Genomic DNA, 20877 nt, shown 5'->3' on the forward strand with positions numbered 1-20877 from the left:
ATGTCACAAATGTGCATCACTTCAAAGGCAACAGTATGTTGGATATGAGCCTTGAAATCGGATCTAGCCATATAAATTTAAGTTCTTGGTCTCCACATTCTGCAAATGCATTTTTTTTAATCTGAGAAGATGATTGATTTTTTTAATGAGATAGGTAATTTGAAGTTTTTATACATTTATTTTCATTTGTTGACTGTTGGAATTAAACGTAAATTGTGAAGGTTGGCGATGGAATAAGTCACAACGCTTCTACTCTGTTCCATCTTGCCTTTTCATTCACCTATAAGTATTAAAAGAAGCATGTATTTTTAAAATTCTGACAGGAGCGATTTCATGGCAAGGTAATTTTCAAAAATGTAATGTGTTCTTGATTTGTTACTGAAACAAAGTTCATTTTAGACTCGGTAACACTTCAATGATATGATCAATTTATTAACATTACTGTACGCAGGCGCACCGGAAGCAGTTTGGGATTTGGGGGGGGGGGCAAATGTTCCAGGGGGCTCACCTTCCAGGGGCAGTGGCGTAATGAGCAAAAACGTTTGGATGTCCCGGCAGGGGGCAAGGGGCTGAGCCCCCAGAAGCTCAGGGTTTTTAGGCAATAAATTACTGTCAGATAAGCATATCTTTAGATACCTTATTTGTGACACTTTTAGGTCACTAATTGGTGGAGAGTCCAGGGGGCAGAGCCCCCGGAAGCTCAGGGGTTTAAGGTATTTGATTACGGTCAGATGAGCATCCAGGGGCCCGTCTTAGGCCTTGGTGGGGTCCAGGGGGCAGAGCCAGTGGCGGATCCAGAGGGGGCCCGGGTTGGAACCCCCCCCCCCCCCCCCCTTTGGTTTTTTTTTTTTATTTTTTTTATTTAAATAAAAAAAACAATAATGATAATCATAATAATCATGCCTATGGCTGATCTAAAAAAGATGACCTAACCCCCCCCCCCCACCTCCTACTCCCGTATCAATTGTCATAAGACAACAAAATCAGAGATTTTATTTAGTACTGGGAATAGGGTTACGTTTTTGATATTTTCTTTCTTGCACGCAAAAAGTAACAAGAGAGCGCAGAGCCAGAATGAGATTTTCCGTACGTTATTTTCTTTTGAAAGACACCATAGAAAAAAAACTGAGAGAAGAACAGAAACAAAGTCGGTCCATTTTTCACTTAATTTCCTTTGTTTTGGGTAAGTATATTTCATCTATCTGTTGTTCAGTTAGCATGAGTAATACATTTCCGTCAAATTAAAAGAATGAATGATGATTATAATTCTGCAGTACTGAGATTTGCCCGTAGCTATTTGATCACTTTGTTTTTATTCAGTCCCATCGCTTGAAATTTGTGTCGGTCATGAAGAAAAAGAAAAGGGGGAGGAGGACAAAGAAGAAGAAGAAGAAGAAGAAGAGGCGGGAGAGCCTCACCAGAATTCCTTCAAAATTGATTTTGAGCTTGGAATTGACTGAAAATTACAGAGCTGCATTGTCATTTAAGGAAACAGTATGATTTTGGAGTGTCTGTTTCAGATTAAGATTTAAGTTTTGAATTTGAGCAATAATATTTATTTTTCTAAGAATCTAACAACCGGTAAGTTTAATCTAAGTATAAACTCTAACTAACACTATTTTTGCATAAGATCTCGGTCTCAAAATATTTGTTGAGATGACAGGAGGTTTGAAATCTGATGTGAATATAACGCCACTTGTTCAGAAACCTTTCCAAAATTTGACCCGTAACTCCAGCGTGGAGATACCCTACTAAAACATATCCAAAATGAAGTAAATATTCATTAAATGTCCAAATAAAGATCATGAGTTAAAAGTTGTTATGTTTATTACATGTTTCGTGTCAATTTTCTTGTTATTTTTGGAGCATTTTTCAGAAAAACATTGATATTAGTATACACTTCTTCACAGGTTTCACGTTTAGATTGCATATTGAATTATTTCTAATAAACTGAAGATTGTTCTCCATTTTTTTTGTTTCTCTCGCATATCAGAAATGGATAAAATTACCAGTGCCGCTCAGGCGGCTCAGCAGAGGTCATTTTCTCTCCGTGATGGGGTCATCTTGGTGATACTTTCTCTGATGGCTACCTATCTTTTAAGAGTTCAGCACAGCTTTGAACTTGTTCCTTCCTGGCGGTACGAGGTCAGCACAGGTTTCTACGAAGAGAGTATGAATACTAGGACCTTGAAAAAATTGTAAGTTCTCAAAAATGACCAGTTGTTTTTCACATGTCTACAGCATTGAACACCACTCATACAAAGGATTACAATATTTTATGAATAAGACTATACTTAACCTAGAAGAAGAAGATGAAAGAAGAAGAAAGAAAGGAGAAGAAGAAGAAAGACTAATGTAGATATGCCCATTATATCATTACCTACAGTTTAAAGTATATGAAAATTGATTTGTCCAGACTTATGTTTCTTGAGAATGTGACATATTAAAGCTTACATCTTAAAGTATTCAAGAAAGGCCCCAATTCAACCAGTCCCCCTTTTATTCTTGAGTTTAAAAAATCACAAAAACACAAAGTATACAAGGTGTATGAATAATTTTGTTGTTAACTGTATTTTCTACTACTCTTTCATAGAGTGTAGGAATATTATGTGTAATGAATAAGGTTGCCAGTTTGAGTTTGCTTTCATTTAACAAGTTGGAATGGATTCTACCTGTTTTCTAAGGCAGCTTATTTTTCTGCCCTCCAGAGACTTTGATTAGCATATACTGTATCTTGATTAATGAACACTTTATCATGAAGTATTTATCATTTCATTATTTCATTTTTCCAGACCTGTTCCATTGGTAGCTGATATTGAGAGTGATGGTAGAAATGGTAAGGCCATATAAAAGCAACATCTTTTTTAAAAGTGTTTTCAGTTTATGTAAATTGTAAAATGAATTGAAGGAGCCTACAGTTCTGAAACATGCTATAGAAGAACATTATATTATAATTATTGTTGTTGTTGTTTTGTGATGATAATAATATGATTTGGGCCCTCCATTTACCATTAGGTATCTTTATATGAGCAGATAAAAAAATTAAACATGTTAACTGATGCTCAATTCTTTTTAACATCCTTCTTTTTTTTTACCTGGGAATACCAATCGGGATATATGAAAAATATTATATTAATAATTCGATGCAAACATTAACATATTTTTGTATACGTCTGAATTCCATCTTGATTTCTTGTTCCTCTCTGTTCCTTCTCAAGACCTCTAAACTTTCTCCAGGACTCAAGGCTTTGCCATATTTCAACACACCTTCATGAATTATATCTTCTCTCTTGTTTTTCAAATGACAGAGATCCTGTTGACAACCAAGGATTCCTCCCTGCTCCTCCTTAAGACGTCTAAACCTTCTCCAGGACTCAAGGCTCTACCGTATCTCAACACCCTGGATGAGTTCTCTCTTCTCTCAGACGAAGCAGATATAGCTGGAGACAAGAAACAAGCAGTTGCTATGGCAACAGGATACCTAGAGCCCCTGACTTCAGATAATCAAGTTCGAAAGCAGGTAGGGCTTGCGGTTGTGGCTACATAAGTATCTCAAGAAGATGATTTAGATTGCTTGCAATTGACAAAAAGTGTATGTATATAAGTAGTAAAATGCAATAGTTTAGTTGGACAACAGGAAGACTGAAACCCAGATTTCATAATATTTTTATATAATCTTTGATAAGAAGAACTCCTTTTTTTCAACAACATATTCCAGATTAGATGATGCATTTAATAAATGGCAGTTTAGACACAAATATCTCTTGCAAAAATGAAACAAGAATAAAAACGATTAAGTAATACCTTGCCTTCCCAACTGTGCTTTTGAGAATTCAATTTACTAGTATCAAGCATATAGTCAAACCTCAGTGGCCACCTGTCTATAGCAGCCATGCATTATGTCTTCCTCAAGAAAAAAATGTATGTTGTCGAACCTGCCTAGTAAAGCCACCTGTCTCCAGTGATCACTTCCTGAGTTTTCCTTGGCTAGCCTTAATAGACAGGTTTGACTAATTAACATCAACATAAGAAACCTGTTTTGATTCCTCATTCTCTTCTGCAGGTAATTGTTGTTTTGTGTGCTGATTGGACAGTGGTTTGTCTGAATAGTGATTTCAAATTGATTTGGTCCATGAAGCTACCAAACACAACCTGGAGTCATCAGTATGTTATGAGGTGAGTTACCTTTGATCATCTTTGTTGTTGTTGCAAGTATTGGCCTAAAAATTCCAAGTGACCCCCATATTTTGACAAATTAATAGACCACCTTTTTGTATTTTCTCTTTCTTCACATATGTAAAGATTCACCCTTATATAAAATTTGCCGTAGATCCTTGTTTTGTGGGAAGATAAACTTCAGTCATGTTCTCAAAATTGTCTTCAGTATCATTATGCGTTGTGTTGGAGAAAGAGTGGAGGAAAAGAGGAGGAAAAGGACAAATATTAATGAAAGGTACCTGGAATCCCCTTTACATAACTTAATCTTTATATATATATATATATATATATATATATATATGTAGTATATGTTTGTGTAAAGACGTGTCAGCTGCTTTGATATAAAGACTCTTTCAGTTTTAATAGCAAATTAATCAGAATCTAAAGGATATTTCTATTTTCTGATTTTTAAAACAAACTGTTTTGATAACTTTTATCTAAATTTTGCACTTTCCTTTTTTTCTTCCAGTGAAGCAGCCATCTTGATTCTTCCACACAGTCTGCAATCTGATGATGGTGGACTGGTGATCATAGGTGGCAGGCTGGCAGATAGACTGGCACATGCGACCTTAAAGTGAGAATTGATTACCAGTCTTTGTCTTGGCAGTAGGCTATTTTCCTAATGTAACCAAATTTAATGCATATGTATTTGTGAAGTGCCTCGATACAAATTATTTCATTCACCTGTTACAGATAATTGCATCTCAGTTATAAAATCATGAATTGCATACAAAATTTGTTGCTAGGTAGGACAAACATTATGGATTGCCCTACCTAGCAACATGTAGTATATGCAATTCGCATTCTGATTTACATTAAGAGGAGCGTCTGATTCTTCAGAATATCAAGTACCAAAGTGCTATTGTCATAGTCGCTCGGCGTCCAGATTACTGGTTCTAAATAACAGAGCCTGCGCATGAGGTTCACCGCGAAATATATTCAAGCAACGAGCTGGAGCATGGCAAAGTCAGTGTTGAGGGTTCAGCACAAGATTTTTTGGAGCCAGCAACCTTGACAAGTTGGCCAGTATGACGTCACACTTTGGTACTTTATATAATAATGTATATTTAAGAACAACTGTACACCGTCGTAATAAAAGCCCTTCAACTGTTTGCTATTTTGGAAGAGGTGTTCTGTCCTATCTTCTTATCTATTCACACATCTTCTCTGTGTATTCATTACAGACATAGTCATGATGGTCATGGGTTCGATGGTGCAAACAAGGTAAGTCACTAGATTATTCAAAATTAGGTCACAGAATGTTGGACTTGAGAGGGCAGCATGATGTTTCACATTACATATAGTTGAGTCTGTTTCTAATACAAGTAATGCTTAGATCCCTCCATGTTGGTAGACATGATGAGCTAAGGGCTAGGTGATGATTTAAAATTTGATATCGATACCACCTAGCCACAATTGGCACCCATACCCCTGTGTGAAGAGTGATGTTAAAAAAACCAAAAATGTGTTCGTAATCACCCATTCCCGCACCCTACGAACCTTGCACATTGGCTTCGTTGTTCGCTAGTGGGCTCCTGTTTCTTCTCATATAAAGTACTTTGAAATTGTTCAAGAATTTAACCATGAATGTGAAAATATGACTCCGGATTGCTAGCAATTTGCGTACCTTCCACATGTTCCTGGTAATAATGAGCTAATGGTTTTTCTTCCAAGGAGAGTAAGTCAAGCCATGATGTAGGTCATTTCTCAACCTTTGCTCTATCTGGTCGTCACGGTGATGTAAGATGGCATCATCTTCCAGGAGACTTTGGAGAAGAAACAAACACAGAAGAGGTATGTCTGATGATGATGATGATGATGATGATGTTGATGATGTCTGATGATGATGATGATGTCTGATGTTGAAGATGTCTAATGATGGTGACGTCTGATGATGATGTCTGATGATGATGATAATGATGATGGCTTCTTATATAGCACCAGCTTACACTTCTGGTGGGTGCTTGTGGTGCTGACCTACAATGTCTCACAAATTGGTCAGTGTTTCAAAATAAGAATACCTTCCACTAGTCTTTGTATGGTATCTAAAGAAGATTCTCTGTCTGTGTGAATTTCAGAAGAATTTGTATTTCATTTAGACAATATTTAGACTTTTTTGTTGAATATATGTCTTTTGTTGATTCCTGAACACATTCTATTGGATGGCGGGAATATTCAAATTATCTATTGAATAATGTTCATTACCAAAAACTTTCACATTGTCTGTTCAGAGCCATAACAGCATTAACTCTGTGTTAAAGTATAGGGGTAAACATCCTTCTTGCTCCAAAAAGAACTCATATTATTTGTTGTAAGTGTTCAAGGTTACTGAAAGTTTCATGCTGCATAATAATTAATCATATAACAGAACACTAAATAGAGGAGAATTTCTTACCATATGGCTTTCATTAATTATTCACAAAAGTTGATGATTCTGCAGTGAAAGATTTTGATAGATGTTTACAACAGCTCATTGTGATTGTAATTTTAATTTTTGATTTGTAAGTGCTATAAAACACAACCTACTGACTTTTATATTCTCAAAGTAAGTCAACCGTTTAACTACTTGGTCATATTGGGCAATACCTAATCAAAATATGACCCTCTAAAAGTGACTTTCTATCTAAAAGTCAATGGATCACAGGAAGTTGAGAAGTTTTGCCCCTCCTCTTGTCAAGGTCTGGATCACCACTGCAGCTCTTATACCATTGTTCCCCCTTTTTTCTCCTTTCCTGTTTAAAGAAACTGTTCGAAGGATTCCACTTCAAGTTGAATTTGAAGAGAGGCTGGGGGCATCAAGGTGAACTTGGATGGAACCAGTACAACCAAGCACTCCTCAAACAAATGGTAAATATTGCCAAGATAGTTCATATGATAATACAAGATACTATCATTAATCTAATCATAAAAACTTGAGATGCTTTGTGAAGCTAAGAAGAAAAGAAATACAATATGCTATGAAATATCAATGTTTCTAAATTGGACTTGACAATCTTAAACCTAAGCAGTTCATAGGACTACCTACTTTTATACATTTTTAGTTTTTCCATGGTTAAGTTGGCCTTACTCTTAAAAATAATAATTTTTTTCAGAAATGTGGATCAGTTCGTAATGCAACAAGCAGCTATATGGCAGCAAAAACATTACCTTAAAGGAAAATCCAACCCTCGTAATAAGTTGATTTGAATTAAAGCAGAAAAATAACAGAAACAGAATGGCAAAAGTTTGGATAAAATCCGACCAATAGTAAGGAAGTTAAAAATGTTTGAAATATGAGATCACTAAGTCTAGCGAATCTCAAATTGGTAATTCAGTTAGTGGATTGTGACATAGGACGTGGATTACTCTCCCATTTGCTGTGTACAAATATATCATTAGTTTCTGTTTTTCTCGTACGTTCCTCCTCCTTTGGGGCACTACTCAAAATATATTATAGATAGCATATTATTATGTGTTCCTCTAAAAAGAATGGACCCCCCCTGAGCAATGAATTTTTGAAAAATTCTAAGTTTAGTCATTTTATATGTTGGAATAGATGGGAAAGTTGTCCAGCACTACATCACATTGACATTACTGCTTCAGCCAATTTGAAGTGCCCATACGTATAGTAATCACAACTTTCAAAAATTCATAACTTTTTTATATTTTGTCAGATTTAATTGAAACTTTCATCAGTTTGCTTCTCTTATTTTTCTGCTTTGTTTTAGAGTATTTGTCTATCTGGTTTGGATTTCTCTTTAAAGTCTTCTATTCTTGCTATTTAAAATTCTCCTTCCACCCACCATTTTTAGCCTTTCCGATGGCAGTCTAGCATGGACACCAAGATTGACATTGCAGAGTTCCGCAAGGACGGGGTCAAAAAGAGTGCAGAAAAAGATGAACATATTCTGTCAGTATCATCATGTAAGTATATAGTTCTGAAATAATACAGGAAACTTTTTATTTATACCTGAAAAGAAGAGCACAACTATACATCATTTTTACCTTCCTCATTTGATTTTGATGTATATATGATAGTAATGGTGAAGATGTAGAAGATAATACTGTAATATCACTATGAACATGACGGACAAAGAAAGCGGACAAAATATTCAGTTCCTCAGGTAGATAAAGGAACATCCCTTCACTGCTATTGTGTAAAAATGTGTAGAACAGGTGAATATGCATGTGCCACCTGTTTTACACATTTTAACACAATAGCAGTGAAGGAATGTTCCTTTATCTACCTGAGGAACTGTATTTTGTCCGCTTTCTTTGTCCGTCATATTCATAGTGTATGGTACACAGACAGAGATGAGACTTGGTGCTTGGTCTCACTTTACTGAAATTGTTATATTTCTCTAACTTTCTCTGCGTTGGCTTGGCTTTGATGCATGAATTTGAATAGATTATGAATAGCTTAATGTGTGCTTCCAACCATCTCTCATTCATTGTTTGATAGATCTGACATCGAGCTTTGAGGAACACATCGCTGGCCACCATTTTGGAGGTCTTCCACCACACTCAGCATCAGAACACATCAAGAATCCTAATGCTGTCATCATTCATTCTCAACAGGTAAGTTGGCTTAAAAGCATCGTTTAACAATGTTAAATCTGAGATGCACAGCCCTACGTATTGTCAGTGTCTGTGATATGGTGTAATATCGAAGCCCTAAAAAAAAAATTGCTTCAAAATGGTCATAAAGTGCCTGAAAAAAAGTGACCAGTTTTTCCATACTTGTTTCCCCCAATACTGTTCATTTAATCTTTTTGAATCCTAATTTGGCAATTTGGTCAGTGTATTATGTTGATTCATGGCTGACTAACTCTCATGTTGTCAAGTACAAAAATATAATTGACTTTAAAAAAATATTTTTGCTTCCTGTTTTGCCAAGATTTCATCTTTCAATGCATATCAAAACTCATGTTCAAGGTCATCTGCATTCTTCTTAATACACAGGGCATAGAGGTTCTGGAGCTGAAGTCTGGACGACCTATGACACGGCTTGACCTTTCTCCTGATGCAACCTACGCTGACATTGACAAGGATGGTGTTGTCGATCAGGCAAAAGGTAAGGAGATTGAATAATCAGCTTTTGAATTGGGTAAAGTGGACAGTTATGAAATATCTTTACTAATTTCAATCCAGAATTGTAGACATTAAAGGAAACCTTACCCCAAAGAATAAGTGGAGGTATTCTGAAAAATGAGATGTATTCCTGCCCTTCGATATACAATATTCCATACGAATATGTACAAGAGATATATAAATGAAAATATTCTTGGCATGGTGGGATGCCTTTTAACATGAAATAAGTGCCGCCATTTTCTTGAAAAACCTTACCAAGTTGCTTCCTGACAGTTTCCTTCACAGTGCAATCAGATGACCAGAACTCTATCTTATCTTTCAAAACAAATGCAATATGTGCTCTTCAAAATGAGAACGCATTCAATTATAGCTATCGGTACTTATATTACATTTATGAGCTGATTTGTTGAAAGATCTTTGTATCAAATAGTTGCCCTGTTGTCGAGAAATGATTTATCACAATGCACATTCAGTAATCATTTTTTTAGACTTTGGAATGTCTCTGTATAGATATGGTACATTTATGAGGCTATAAATAATTTATGCTGTTTTCATTTTGTGTTATATTGAGCAAATTAAATTGTGAGTCAATGTGTTTTCGATGCATTCTGCAGAGTACTGGTGATTACTTAAATGGATTATCAAATTTGTTGATATTAAATTTTTGTTCCATTTCAGCTTTATTTACTGATGACGGGAGTGAAGGCAATTGTCAAGCTGTTGTAAAAACTGGCCATCCTCCCCACTCTGAGCTGTATAATGGATCCATTTGCTACCCTTCCTCCCTCTGGGCTGCTTTATCATACCCATGTAAGTGAATGAACCACACAGATTAGCTACATTTCATGGTCACTTTTCTTTAAGCTTGATTTCCTCCTTATATGTATGTAACGGCTTGTATTTATATATATCATAGTAATTAAAATCACAATTTGTTTTTCATAACTCCAATTTTTTTTTTTGGGATGAAATATACCATGTCAAATCATATCAAAGCAAATTCAATATCAATGTCTGACTTTGTCATTTGTAATTTTCTAGGGGCTTATGCTTCAGGAAGTTCTGAGATAAAGGAAAATCAAGAGCTCAGTCTACGTCCATTGATTGTGAAAAGGTAAGAGGTCATTGCTTAGGTAACAAGAGTTCAATTTCATTCATATCTCTTGTCCTTTTCTCTTTCTCTACCACCCTTACTATCCCTCTCTGTCTCTTTCTCTCTCTTTTCAAAACTATTATGGCGATAATGATTTTACTTCTACACATATTTATGTTTTATGATATTTGCCCTATAATATACTTTTCTGAGACAATAGGAGTGTAAATTGAGAATGACAAAAACTTCAAGTAAAATATTTGAATCATAGTAAGGGTTCATTTTCAAATAAGGCATTGATGATACTGCCCCTCCCCAATATCAACTTTTATTTACATGATTGACTGATGACACTGATGATAAACAAGAAAGCACAACAGTAATTACTATAGAAATTGGTAATATTGAGTAAATATGCAGCCATGTTTGTTTACCCTTGTATTTACAGTGTTGCTAAGCGACGAGGTATCATCAGTCACTTGCTCGGCCTCTCAATGTCCAAGGCTGGCATGGACACCATCTTCACGGTCAGTACAGGTCAGGTGACTAGCTACGGGCCTCAAGGACAGTTCAATTGGCAGGTCAGTTATCATCTTGACCTTTCCATGTCGACCTGTGAATGCTTGATAATTGCTATTACAGTGAAACCTGTATATAAAGACCACTCAAGGGAAACATGAAAAGTGGTCTTTACAGGCAGGTGGTATTTTTGTACAGGTTCCTTCAGTACATGTTTCAATGAGAAACCATATTCAAGGGAAACAAAAAATGTGGTCTTTATAGACAGTTGGCTTTTATATACAGGTGGTCGCTAAAGCAGGTTTGACTGTAAATCCAGTCACACTGCCTAATTGATTTCCAAACCCGTTTCCATGTCATCTCATTTTGGGCCACTCAGGGTGATGCAATATATTGTCAGTCTGGGGCAGTATTTTGAAACGTAATCTTTTATGTTTTACAGGGTTCGTATGGGTCAGAGAATTTCTGGAAAGTCAGGGAATTTACAAATGTTTTTTCCAGAAGCAAAAAGTCAGGGAAAGTCGGGGAATTCGTCCATTTCTTCTGAAAAGTCAGGGAAAATCATTTTTTTTCAAGATGTTTGTTAAAATGGCATTTAATTTGTCTTGTGAACAAAGGATAATACATTTTGTAAAATCTCTGGTTCACAGGACCTTTTTCGTAATAAATTACATGCAATATCTTTAGGACCTAGGTACTAGTATCGTGTCTATTTTGTCTTTCATACATGTATGCAAGATGTTTGTGTGCGTCAATGACTTGCAGTGACAGTTGCGGTGCATGGTGCCGGTGTGTGTACATACACGAATGCTGCATGCACGCTGTACGATTACTTTTTGATCGAGCTTGTGCTTTGATTTTTATTAAAAGTTTGAATGAAGGTGTTTTACCCGGGGTTTTACCACAGAATATTCATAAAACAATAATTTAAATGTAAATAACTATGCATCATGAGCCACTCGTGTTTTCTTAAGAACCCCTTTAAAAATCGTGTTGCTCACTCGAATATCGCAACCCTGAATCGCATTTGATTCCACATTTGGCGTCCATTGTGCGAGCGCGAGCATACAGCCATTTAGCTAGCCTAGCCTCGTGGTTGCTGCTTTCCCCAAGGTCCGCAAAGGTTTTCAAAAATCTCTGTGTCTCAACATGAATTACATAATGCAAATAAAGAATAGGATCTACTATTTGAAGTTAAACTACGTTCCTAATTTGAAAGGAAGAGAGTTTTTTGTCTTCAGTTTTTTTTTCAGTCTTGATAAATTATGCCCTGTCGCATGGCACTTTGCCAGCCGAAGCTCTCCCGTGTCTTCAGCTCACTCACCTGTATGATGCAGCTCACTTACACAGGGGATAACGAATCACCACGCGAACACTAGCCTGTCAACAATTCTGTTTGGACTCGGGGGTCAAAAATTCTGTCATCTTTAGTTTTAAAAACAACATTGTTACGGGGTCTAACTTATTTCACAAGCACTACAACTGTGCCTCGTAATAAAATGAAAGTATTTTCGAACACTGTCACTGAAATAAGAGCCGATCTGATGTTAACAAAAAGACCAATGTTGGCTTTTTGTTAACCAGATCAGATCGCGTCTTATTTCAGTGTTCAAAAAATACTTTCACTTTCATTATACGAGGCAAATTGAAGTGCTTGTGAACTAAGTTAGACCTAGGTCTAGTAACAATGTTGTTTTTAAACTAAAGATGACAGATTTTTTTTTTTCAGATTTTTTTTTCAGATTTTTTTTCAGATTTTTTTTTTTTTTTGGGGGGGGGGGGGAATCTTCGAAATAGGGGTGCGCCTTATATTTTTTTGATTTGCTTCCTAGTATTGCGATGATGTATAGTTGTACGCTTTAAATTAAGACATGTTCATCATTGAAAATGGTCATGGAAATTTACATTATCCTGCTCTGGAAAGTCATGGAAAGTCATGGAATTTTAAAAATGTGTAAGTGTATGAACCCTGGTTTTATGTTAGTGTAAAGTATGGTAATTCTCATACCAAATTGAAATTGCGCAAAATAGAAACTTATCATTGGTGCTCCAGCAGATGTCTGTACACACAAGCAGCCAGCTTGCACAAGAATTTACATTGTCTTGTCCTAATTTAGATTTGTAATGACATTTAACATTTTTTTAATAACATGAAAGATAGCATAGTCTCCACGGCCCCTGGTGTTACCCATATAACTTTGAAGCTATAAGCAATTATAATAATACTTTTCATATTTTGTCTCCATGCAAGAGATGACTGACACATCGGCACAGCGATGGCTGCGTGTGCCTAGAGACATCTACAGGAGCACCAATGATAAGTGTCCATTCTGCGCAATTTCAATTTTTTATGACAATTAACATACTATGGCATGCTTTTCATTTCCAACTATCAGGTATCCACATCAGCTTTGTGGAGTGAGCGTTACATCGTAAAGAAGTTCAGGAAAGTAGATAACAGACTATGGCATGCTTTTTATCTCGAATTATATCCTGCATCAAAAATTTGTTGGCGTCTGATTGGTTGAGAGCTCGTCACATGACCAAAAATATTTGAGCTATTTTTAGAAAGTACTATATGAGAGTACTATTTTGGTTTACTATTTGGGAGTTGAAAAAAAAATGTTGATTTTTTTTTTTAATTGAATCAATTTTTTTTTTTTCAAATCTTAATTTAATGAAAACAAAATATTTTAAATCTTTTTAGATAAAAATTGACATTTTTTTTGTTCTAAATTTTTTTTCCCAAAAATGTATTTTTTTTTTTTTTTTTTTTTTTTTAATAAATTTTTGATGCAGGATATAAAACAAATATACCATGCCTTCTATTCGAGGTACTGGTTAAACTATGGGCCTCGGTGACTCCAAAAGTACCATTTGCTTCGGGGCTGTGCCCCTCAGCAAATAGTACTATTGGAGTCACCTCTTGTGCATAGTTTTAACCAGAACCTCTCAAGGCAGTGTATATTTGTATACTATCAGGTATCAACATCAGCTTTGTGGAGTGAGCGTTACATTGTAAAGAAGTTCAGGAAGGTAGATCATGATCTTCAAGAGATATATCATAGAGCTTTGCTACCCAGCATCCTTCCTCTCTCTATACAGGAGTTTGGGCAACAGGTCAGAATATATTATTTGTTTACAGTGATATTAATAGTAATGGTGATGATGATATTAATAATGATAATGATCATAATGATAATAATAATAATAATAATAATACTAATAGTAATAATAATAATGATAATGATACATATTGGTATTTATTGAGCGCCTTTACATGAACATGCTCAAGGCGCTTTACATTTTAAAATACAAACATAATAGTTATATACTCTCCAAGTGCATTACACTCCAAAAAAAAGATGACAATTACAAAGAAAACAAATGGGTTTTTAAATGTTTCTTAAATAATGCGACTGAGGTGCAAGAACGAATGCTTAAAGGGAGACTATTCCAAATAGTGGGACCAGAAAAAATTATATTTTGTTGACCCTTCTTTGAATTGATGCGGGGGATTTGCAGAAGAAGGGGGTCTGACCTTGAACGTAATGGATATCTTGATTGCTGGATGGGACAAAACAGACTAGAAATATAGGATGGGATAAGGTTATACATGGATTTATAAACAAATAGTGAAACTTTATAGATTATTCTCTTATGAACAGGTAACCAGTGTAGTTGTTTTAACAAGGGAGACACATGATCATATTTTCTTGCATTTGAAATAATACGGGCTGCACGATTCTGGATTCGTTGAAGTCTATCGATATCAGAAACATTTATATTAATCAAGAGGGAATTGGCATTATCAAGACGGCTTAAAACAAGAGAGCGAATAGCATGATGGCATGCCTCATCAGTTAGCATCCTTCTGACCCTAGATATGTTATATAAATGAAAATTTAAAGACTTACATAGTGAAGTAACCTGTTGAGACATGGTCAAAGAAGAGTCAAGAACAACACCTAGAGTTCTGACTGATTCAGAGGGCTCAACAAAAGCATCGCCAAGTAACAAATGAACATGATCAGGTAAATAATGTCTAAGTCTAGAAGAAATAATTAAAAGAGACTCTGTTTTTTGTTCATTCATGAGTAATTTGTTCTTTATCATCCATACATTAACTTCACTAACACATTTCTCTATCAATAATATTGCATTCTGGAAACTACTTGAAGATTTGGGGTTAAATGAATAATACAACTGAACATCGTCAGCATATAAATGAAATTCAACACCGTTATTCCTCAAGATATCACCAAGTGGTCTCAAGTACATCGTAAATAATAGAGGCCCCAATACAGAACCTTGAGGAACACCATATTTCAAACTAAGTTTATGAGACAAATGACTACCAATGGATACTGCAAATGATCGACCCTCTAAGTATGATTGAAACCAGTCGAGTACGGTACCAGACAAAAAGAAATCTGAGTGCAAGCGACGCAACAACACTGAATGATCAATGGTATCGAAGGCAGACTTCAAGTCAAGCATGACCATTATTACACCTTCTCTCTTATCAATTGCTAAGAGAAGATCATGCTTGACTCGGAGTAATGCCGACTCTGTACTATGATTTGCTTTATATGCAGATTGTAACACTTCATGCAGATCACAACAGTCCAGATGTTTAACTAACTGTTTCAATACAATAGTCTCGAGCACTTTAGAAAGAAATGCAAGATTAGACACAGGTCTATAGTTTGCCAAAACTAGAGAGTCCAAAGTTGATTTCTTGAGACAGGGTGATATAATAGCGTCTTTAAACTTGTCAGGGAACACACCACTCCTCAAAGATGAATTAATTAATGAAACAAATGGGGAAACCAATACTTCAATATTGTCCTTAACAAGCCACGTTGGCATTGGGTCCAGGGAACAAAATTTATTCGCTGATTTAGAAATAATCATTTTAATATCTGATGGAGAGACATCAACAAACGTGGAGAAACCAGTCTCACATTGATGTTTATCCATGGACTGAACGATACCAGAAGTTTGAAGACCCTGTTCCCTTTTATCTAGAACAGTCCTAATCTTAGAGATTTTATCATCAAAAAACCCTGCAAATTTGTTTGCTAGATCTGTCTGATCATCACAATAAGGGAGGACCTTCTTAGATGAACCAAGAAGTAAATGTAAAGTAGCATACATAGTTTTACAGTTAGCTTCAAGCAGCAGATTAGTAAAATAGCTACTCTTTGATTTCACTATAGCAGCGTTAAGTTCATCCTTATGACAAACAAAAATGTCACGATCAGCTCTTAGATTTGATTTTCTCCATTTCCTTTCAGATTTCCTCTTCTTTCTCTTGAGCAGGTGGATATTATCATCATACCACGGTCCACATGGTCTATCTCTTTTCATCCGAACAGAAACCGGACAATGTCGATCAAGAACATCACAGATAGCCTTGTTGATGAATTCAACCTGTTCATTAACATCACCACATTGTGATATACTCTGTAAAACCGCAACAAGTTCATTACCAAAACTCTCTTGATTGATCAAGCGATAGTTCCTTGACGTAATAAGAGTTCTCTTAGCATCCGACTTCTGTAGATTTAAGTCACAGCTAATGACATAGTGGTCTGATATGCCTTTATCAAGAACCATACAGTTATGCAAGATGTTGTCTGCACAACGCGTAATCACCAAGTCAAGGGTATGTCCATGCTGATGAGTTGGAAGCGTAATATGTTGTTGGAATCCTGAGGCACGGATGAGATCAAGGAACTGCCGGCTGACTGGAAGATCTGGTTGATCCACGTGGACATTGAAGTCACCAACGATAATAGTGTGACCACTAGGCATGGCGCATCTCCCGAAGAACTCATCAATTTCGTCAAGAAAAGCTTTCGCAGTGAAGCCATTCACTGCAGATGGAGGTGGTCTATATATAGCAAATATGTGAAGACCCTTACTCTCATCAACCACATGCGCTGACTCAAATGTTACTGATGGAGAGTCCGATTTCATCAGTCTCAAGTTCAGATGTGTCTTATGCAAAATCCCAATGCCACCATGAGGATCATTACCACGTGCAATGTTAATGAAGGAGTATCCAGAAGGTTTAAGTTCTTGAATGACTACTGGGTCATCCTCAGACAACCATGTCTCTGTGATGACTAAGATATCCACATCTTCATCAATAGTATAGTCATAGATTCCTACAGTTTTGTTGCGAATAGATCGAGTGTTCAAAAGGTGCATGGACACGTTTGTGCTCAAATCCACAGTCTTGATATACTGGAGATTGTTAGTGTTGACTCCCCTCTGACCACGTAGGGTCACCTGATGACTCTGCTGAGATGGCATTATCCCAATGTTCCTTTGTTTCCTCTGTCCACCCCTTGTCCCTCGTTGCCTTGCTTGAATGCCGAACTCTCTGATGTTACTCCATGTATCTTCATTCACCACCCCCCTGTTTCTTGATGTTCTGTATATAAGTCTATCAAGATTATGATCAATAGTCACTAGGGGTAGATGTGACCAGGCAGGATTAGACAGTAGGAGAGAGGACCGGTCATACTTGATGCACAATCTCTGTTGACTCGCTGATGCACTCGGGTTTTTCGACGAATGATCACCATATTCTGGTCCAGGATTTGGATTTATGTCACCGGATACTAACAAACACAGTTGAAATGTTGCCGTAGAATTACAGTAATATAATATTCTACACTTTGAATACTTTGAATACTTACATTCACTCGACTTACCTATACTCTCTGTACCAGTCCTCTTCACAGGTTCACGCATTTGTGAACATGTACTTGAATCACATACAGACAGTATAAGTATCACACAAAAGCACAAGTGAAGTGTATCCATTGTATTGTACATACAGCCCTTACAGCTGAGTGAACATGAATAGTGAAAGTTGTCTACACTACACTGTACACTATAACATGGACAAAATGGCCTGCTCAATACAGGTAGCACAAATGGTATACAAAATGTTACATCAAATATCTAAATAAATACAGCATATTACCGCACAGAACCGGCTCTAAAATATCCCTGCACATAATAGAACAAGATAGTATGCATTATATCCACACAAGTACAGAAATCCAATAAAAATAACATGCAACTTGGAGAGCAATAACAAACACGTCAGCCTGTTAGGCTGACGTGTGATGATGATGATTATAATGATAATAAAAATTATAATAATAATGATATTGATAATAATAATAATAATTAGATACAAACAAATATATATATATATATAATAATTAAAATAGTAACAATACTAAGAATGTTATGTAATGATAATGAAATAATAATAATAGTTATGGTAGTATTAAAAGATAATGATAATGATAATAATAATGATAATGATAATAATGATGACAAACATCAAGAATTGTTTGTAATTGTATTATACTTACAAACTTACAAGGTGGCATTAGATTATCTTGATAATACAGTACTTCAAACAAAAATATTGCTGTCATTAAGCCTAATTCGGGTAGGAGGTGGCGAACTACTGTACTTTATTGATGACGTAAAGTGTAACATGCTTTAAATTTCTAGATCTTATATTACACAGTGCTCAGTGAATACATGCAGAACCTTTGTTGCCCACAGTTGCTATTCATTTACACTTGTTTAAAAAATGTGACCACTTTTTTTGTGGCAGTTTACCGAGTAATATCTGAACAAGCCCTTATTCTTCAATCTTGACGGTTAATTTTTGTCCATTTCTTTCAGTCAGCAGCGGTGATTGCAGGATGGGATCACATTGTTCTACTCTCGTTAGAAACAGGCAACATCCTGGCAGAGCATACGTTACCATGCCAACCGACTGCTCCCGTTGTCATTGGTGATTTTGACGATGATGGCTTGAATGATATCATCGTCCAGTGCTCACACAGGTCAGTAATACTTCAGAATTGAAAGATTTTGTCCTTTTTGAAGGATTTTGTTGTCGTTCTGTTTCGAAACAAAATTTAATATTTATTAAATGAACCAACGTGGAAGAAGATTGCACAATTTGCCAATTTGTATACGGAAATAGTGGTTTTATATGTTACACTGTGCTGCCAATTTATAAACTTTTATATTAGTTAGAATAAAATCTCTTATTCTAGACGAGACTTCTTTGAAATATTGCTTTTCTGCTCATGTATAAAGTGTAATTTCTAGCATTCTTAATCAAAAGAATATCGTCAGCCGGCTGGCAGAAGGGCGTTAGCGCGCGAGCGACTCGAAAACTACTTTACGAATTATTTGCATTTAAAGATTTGTTTTATATTTAAACTGCTTTCCATTCTGAAAGTTGGTTAAAAACATAAGAGACTAATCAAAATATTATAGTAGAACACGGCCACAATTTTTTTTTCGGAAATAAGTCAGTTTTGTAAAAGTTTGAGGTGATTTAGTGCTAACGCCCTTCTGCTTAAAGTTTCATTTTTGACCTAAAATTTGAGCTAACGCCCTTCGACCAGTCAGGCGACGATATGCAATAATGTCCATAAAATGAGACACTGTCGTGCTTTGTCTTTGGGTTAATCAAACTTGTCAACTCCATTCTGTCTAAAAACTCATTTATCCAAATCCAGTCAATCCTTACTTTTTCCTATTTTTTTCTTCTCCATTTCAGTTATCTGGGTTTCTCCATCCAGCGTTACTCTGGTTACTGGGTGACAGCGTTCATCGGTCTGGCTGTAGTTGTCATAGTAACGACCCTTGTAGCTACCTGCACCCCCAAAGAGAAAGCTATAGAGGGAGCTGTCGTTGGAGATGAAGATGATAGCTTACAGGTCGGAGTCGGCCCAAAGAGCTGAAGCTATAATTTTGCACAATATTTTCTTGTACTAGATACTTTTGATATTCAAGGTATTCATGGTTGTTGCAATACATGTAGACATTTTGTATTTATTTGTAAATATATTTGTATTTTGGAGAAGTAGCAGTACTAGTCTAACTTCATCTGAGAATATTCACTTGTGTTTGCAGCCAGTATTTATCCATCAGAGATAGTTTGCATAATAACTAGCTGGCAAAATAGAGAAAAATTACTCAGGGAAGGATTGAAGTACCATAATCTTGTGGTAAAATCCTGATTGAATCAAGGAAGCCTACACTTGTTCCAGACAACCAATACATAATAAATAATAAATAAATAAATATAAATGGTAAAAAGGCAGCATCCTTCCTAACCTTATAGGGCAATCCTAGTCTTTTATTAACTTCATTTGTTTGAAATCAATGAGAGAAACATAATGGCAGAAGTTTCTGTGATGACCCTGTTCTCAGGATTAATTAACGTGCAATTAAAATGTGCCCATTTGTAACTATTTGTTTATCATTTGGTTTGTGTATCTCTCTTTTCAGAGTAGATAAGACTAAGTCACAATAAGGGTGTATACACTTTTTTACTCCCAAGTTCTCACACAGATCTTTCTCTCTCTCTCTCCCTCCCCCCCCCCCCCCCTCCCCCCTCTCCCCCTCTCTCTCCCGCCTCCCCCTCTCTCTCTCTATCTCTCCCTTATCTCTATAAAATTACTCTCCCCACTTTGCACTTTTTTTCTCTTTCTCCATCTATCTTCTCTTTGTCTATGCACCTTTTCCCTCTACCTCTCTTATTCTCTCTTTCTTTTATCCACACCCATTTGTATCTACTTGGATTTTTTTTTTTTTTTCATTCTTGAATTCAACACATTTTGAAACATATCACTTTGTTTATAGGCATTTTGAATCATTTAACACATGGCCAGAAAACTGATTCCAATACATAGAGATATATACTACTAACACTACATCTCTATGTTCCAATATAACTTTTATTTCACTTACATGAATGAATGAGTTGATAAATAAGTAGATAAATAGGTATATATATATATATATATATAAGTAAATAAATAAAGTGATAAGTTTAACAGTTATATCTATCAAAATCAAAATCGAAAGAAAATGAGTTACAAAGAAAATTAATGAGGGGGGGAGTGGGGGGTCAT

General features: G+C 35.9%; 1 protein-coding gene across 2 annotated transcripts; it reads left to right on the plus strand.

The window, feature by feature from the left end:
• The first annotated feature begins 1105 nt into the window (after positions 1–1105).
• On the plus strand, positions 1106–20135 carry LOC100891930. 2 transcript variants are annotated; one of them, XM_030975393.1, is made up of 19 exons: positions 1106–1183; positions 1994–2198; positions 2793–2836; positions 3309–3520; positions 4064–4176; positions 4688–4792; positions 5403–5442; positions 5893–6012; positions 6961–7065; positions 8010–8121; positions 8660–8775; positions 9160–9271; positions 9967–10098; positions 10330–10402; positions 10830–10962; positions 13297–13350; positions 13937–14020; positions 18626–18789; positions 19518–20135. In XM_030975393.1, the coding sequence occupies exons 2-19, from the start codon at positions 1996–1998 to the stop codon at positions 19699–19701; spliced, it is 2106 nt and encodes a 701-aa protein (XP_030831253.1). In that variant the 5' UTR covers positions 1106–1183; positions 1994–1995; the 3' UTR covers positions 19702–20135. The 2 variants fall into 2 exon arrangements, with proteins under 2 accessions (XP_030831253.1, XP_030831252.1); XM_030975392.1 differs by lacking the exon at positions 13297–13350 and having other exon boundaries at positions 13883–14020.
• The last annotated feature ends 742 nt before the right edge of the window (positions 20136–20877 follow it).

The sequence above is a fragment of the Strongylocentrotus purpuratus genome, unplaced genomic scaffold, assembly GCF_000002235.5.
Source record: "Strongylocentrotus purpuratus isolate Spur 01 unplaced genomic scaffold, Spur_5.0 spur5_scaffold_8, whole genome shotgun sequence".
NCBI lineage: Eukaryota > Metazoa > Echinodermata > Echinoidea > Camarodonta > Strongylocentrotidae > Strongylocentrotus > Strongylocentrotus purpuratus.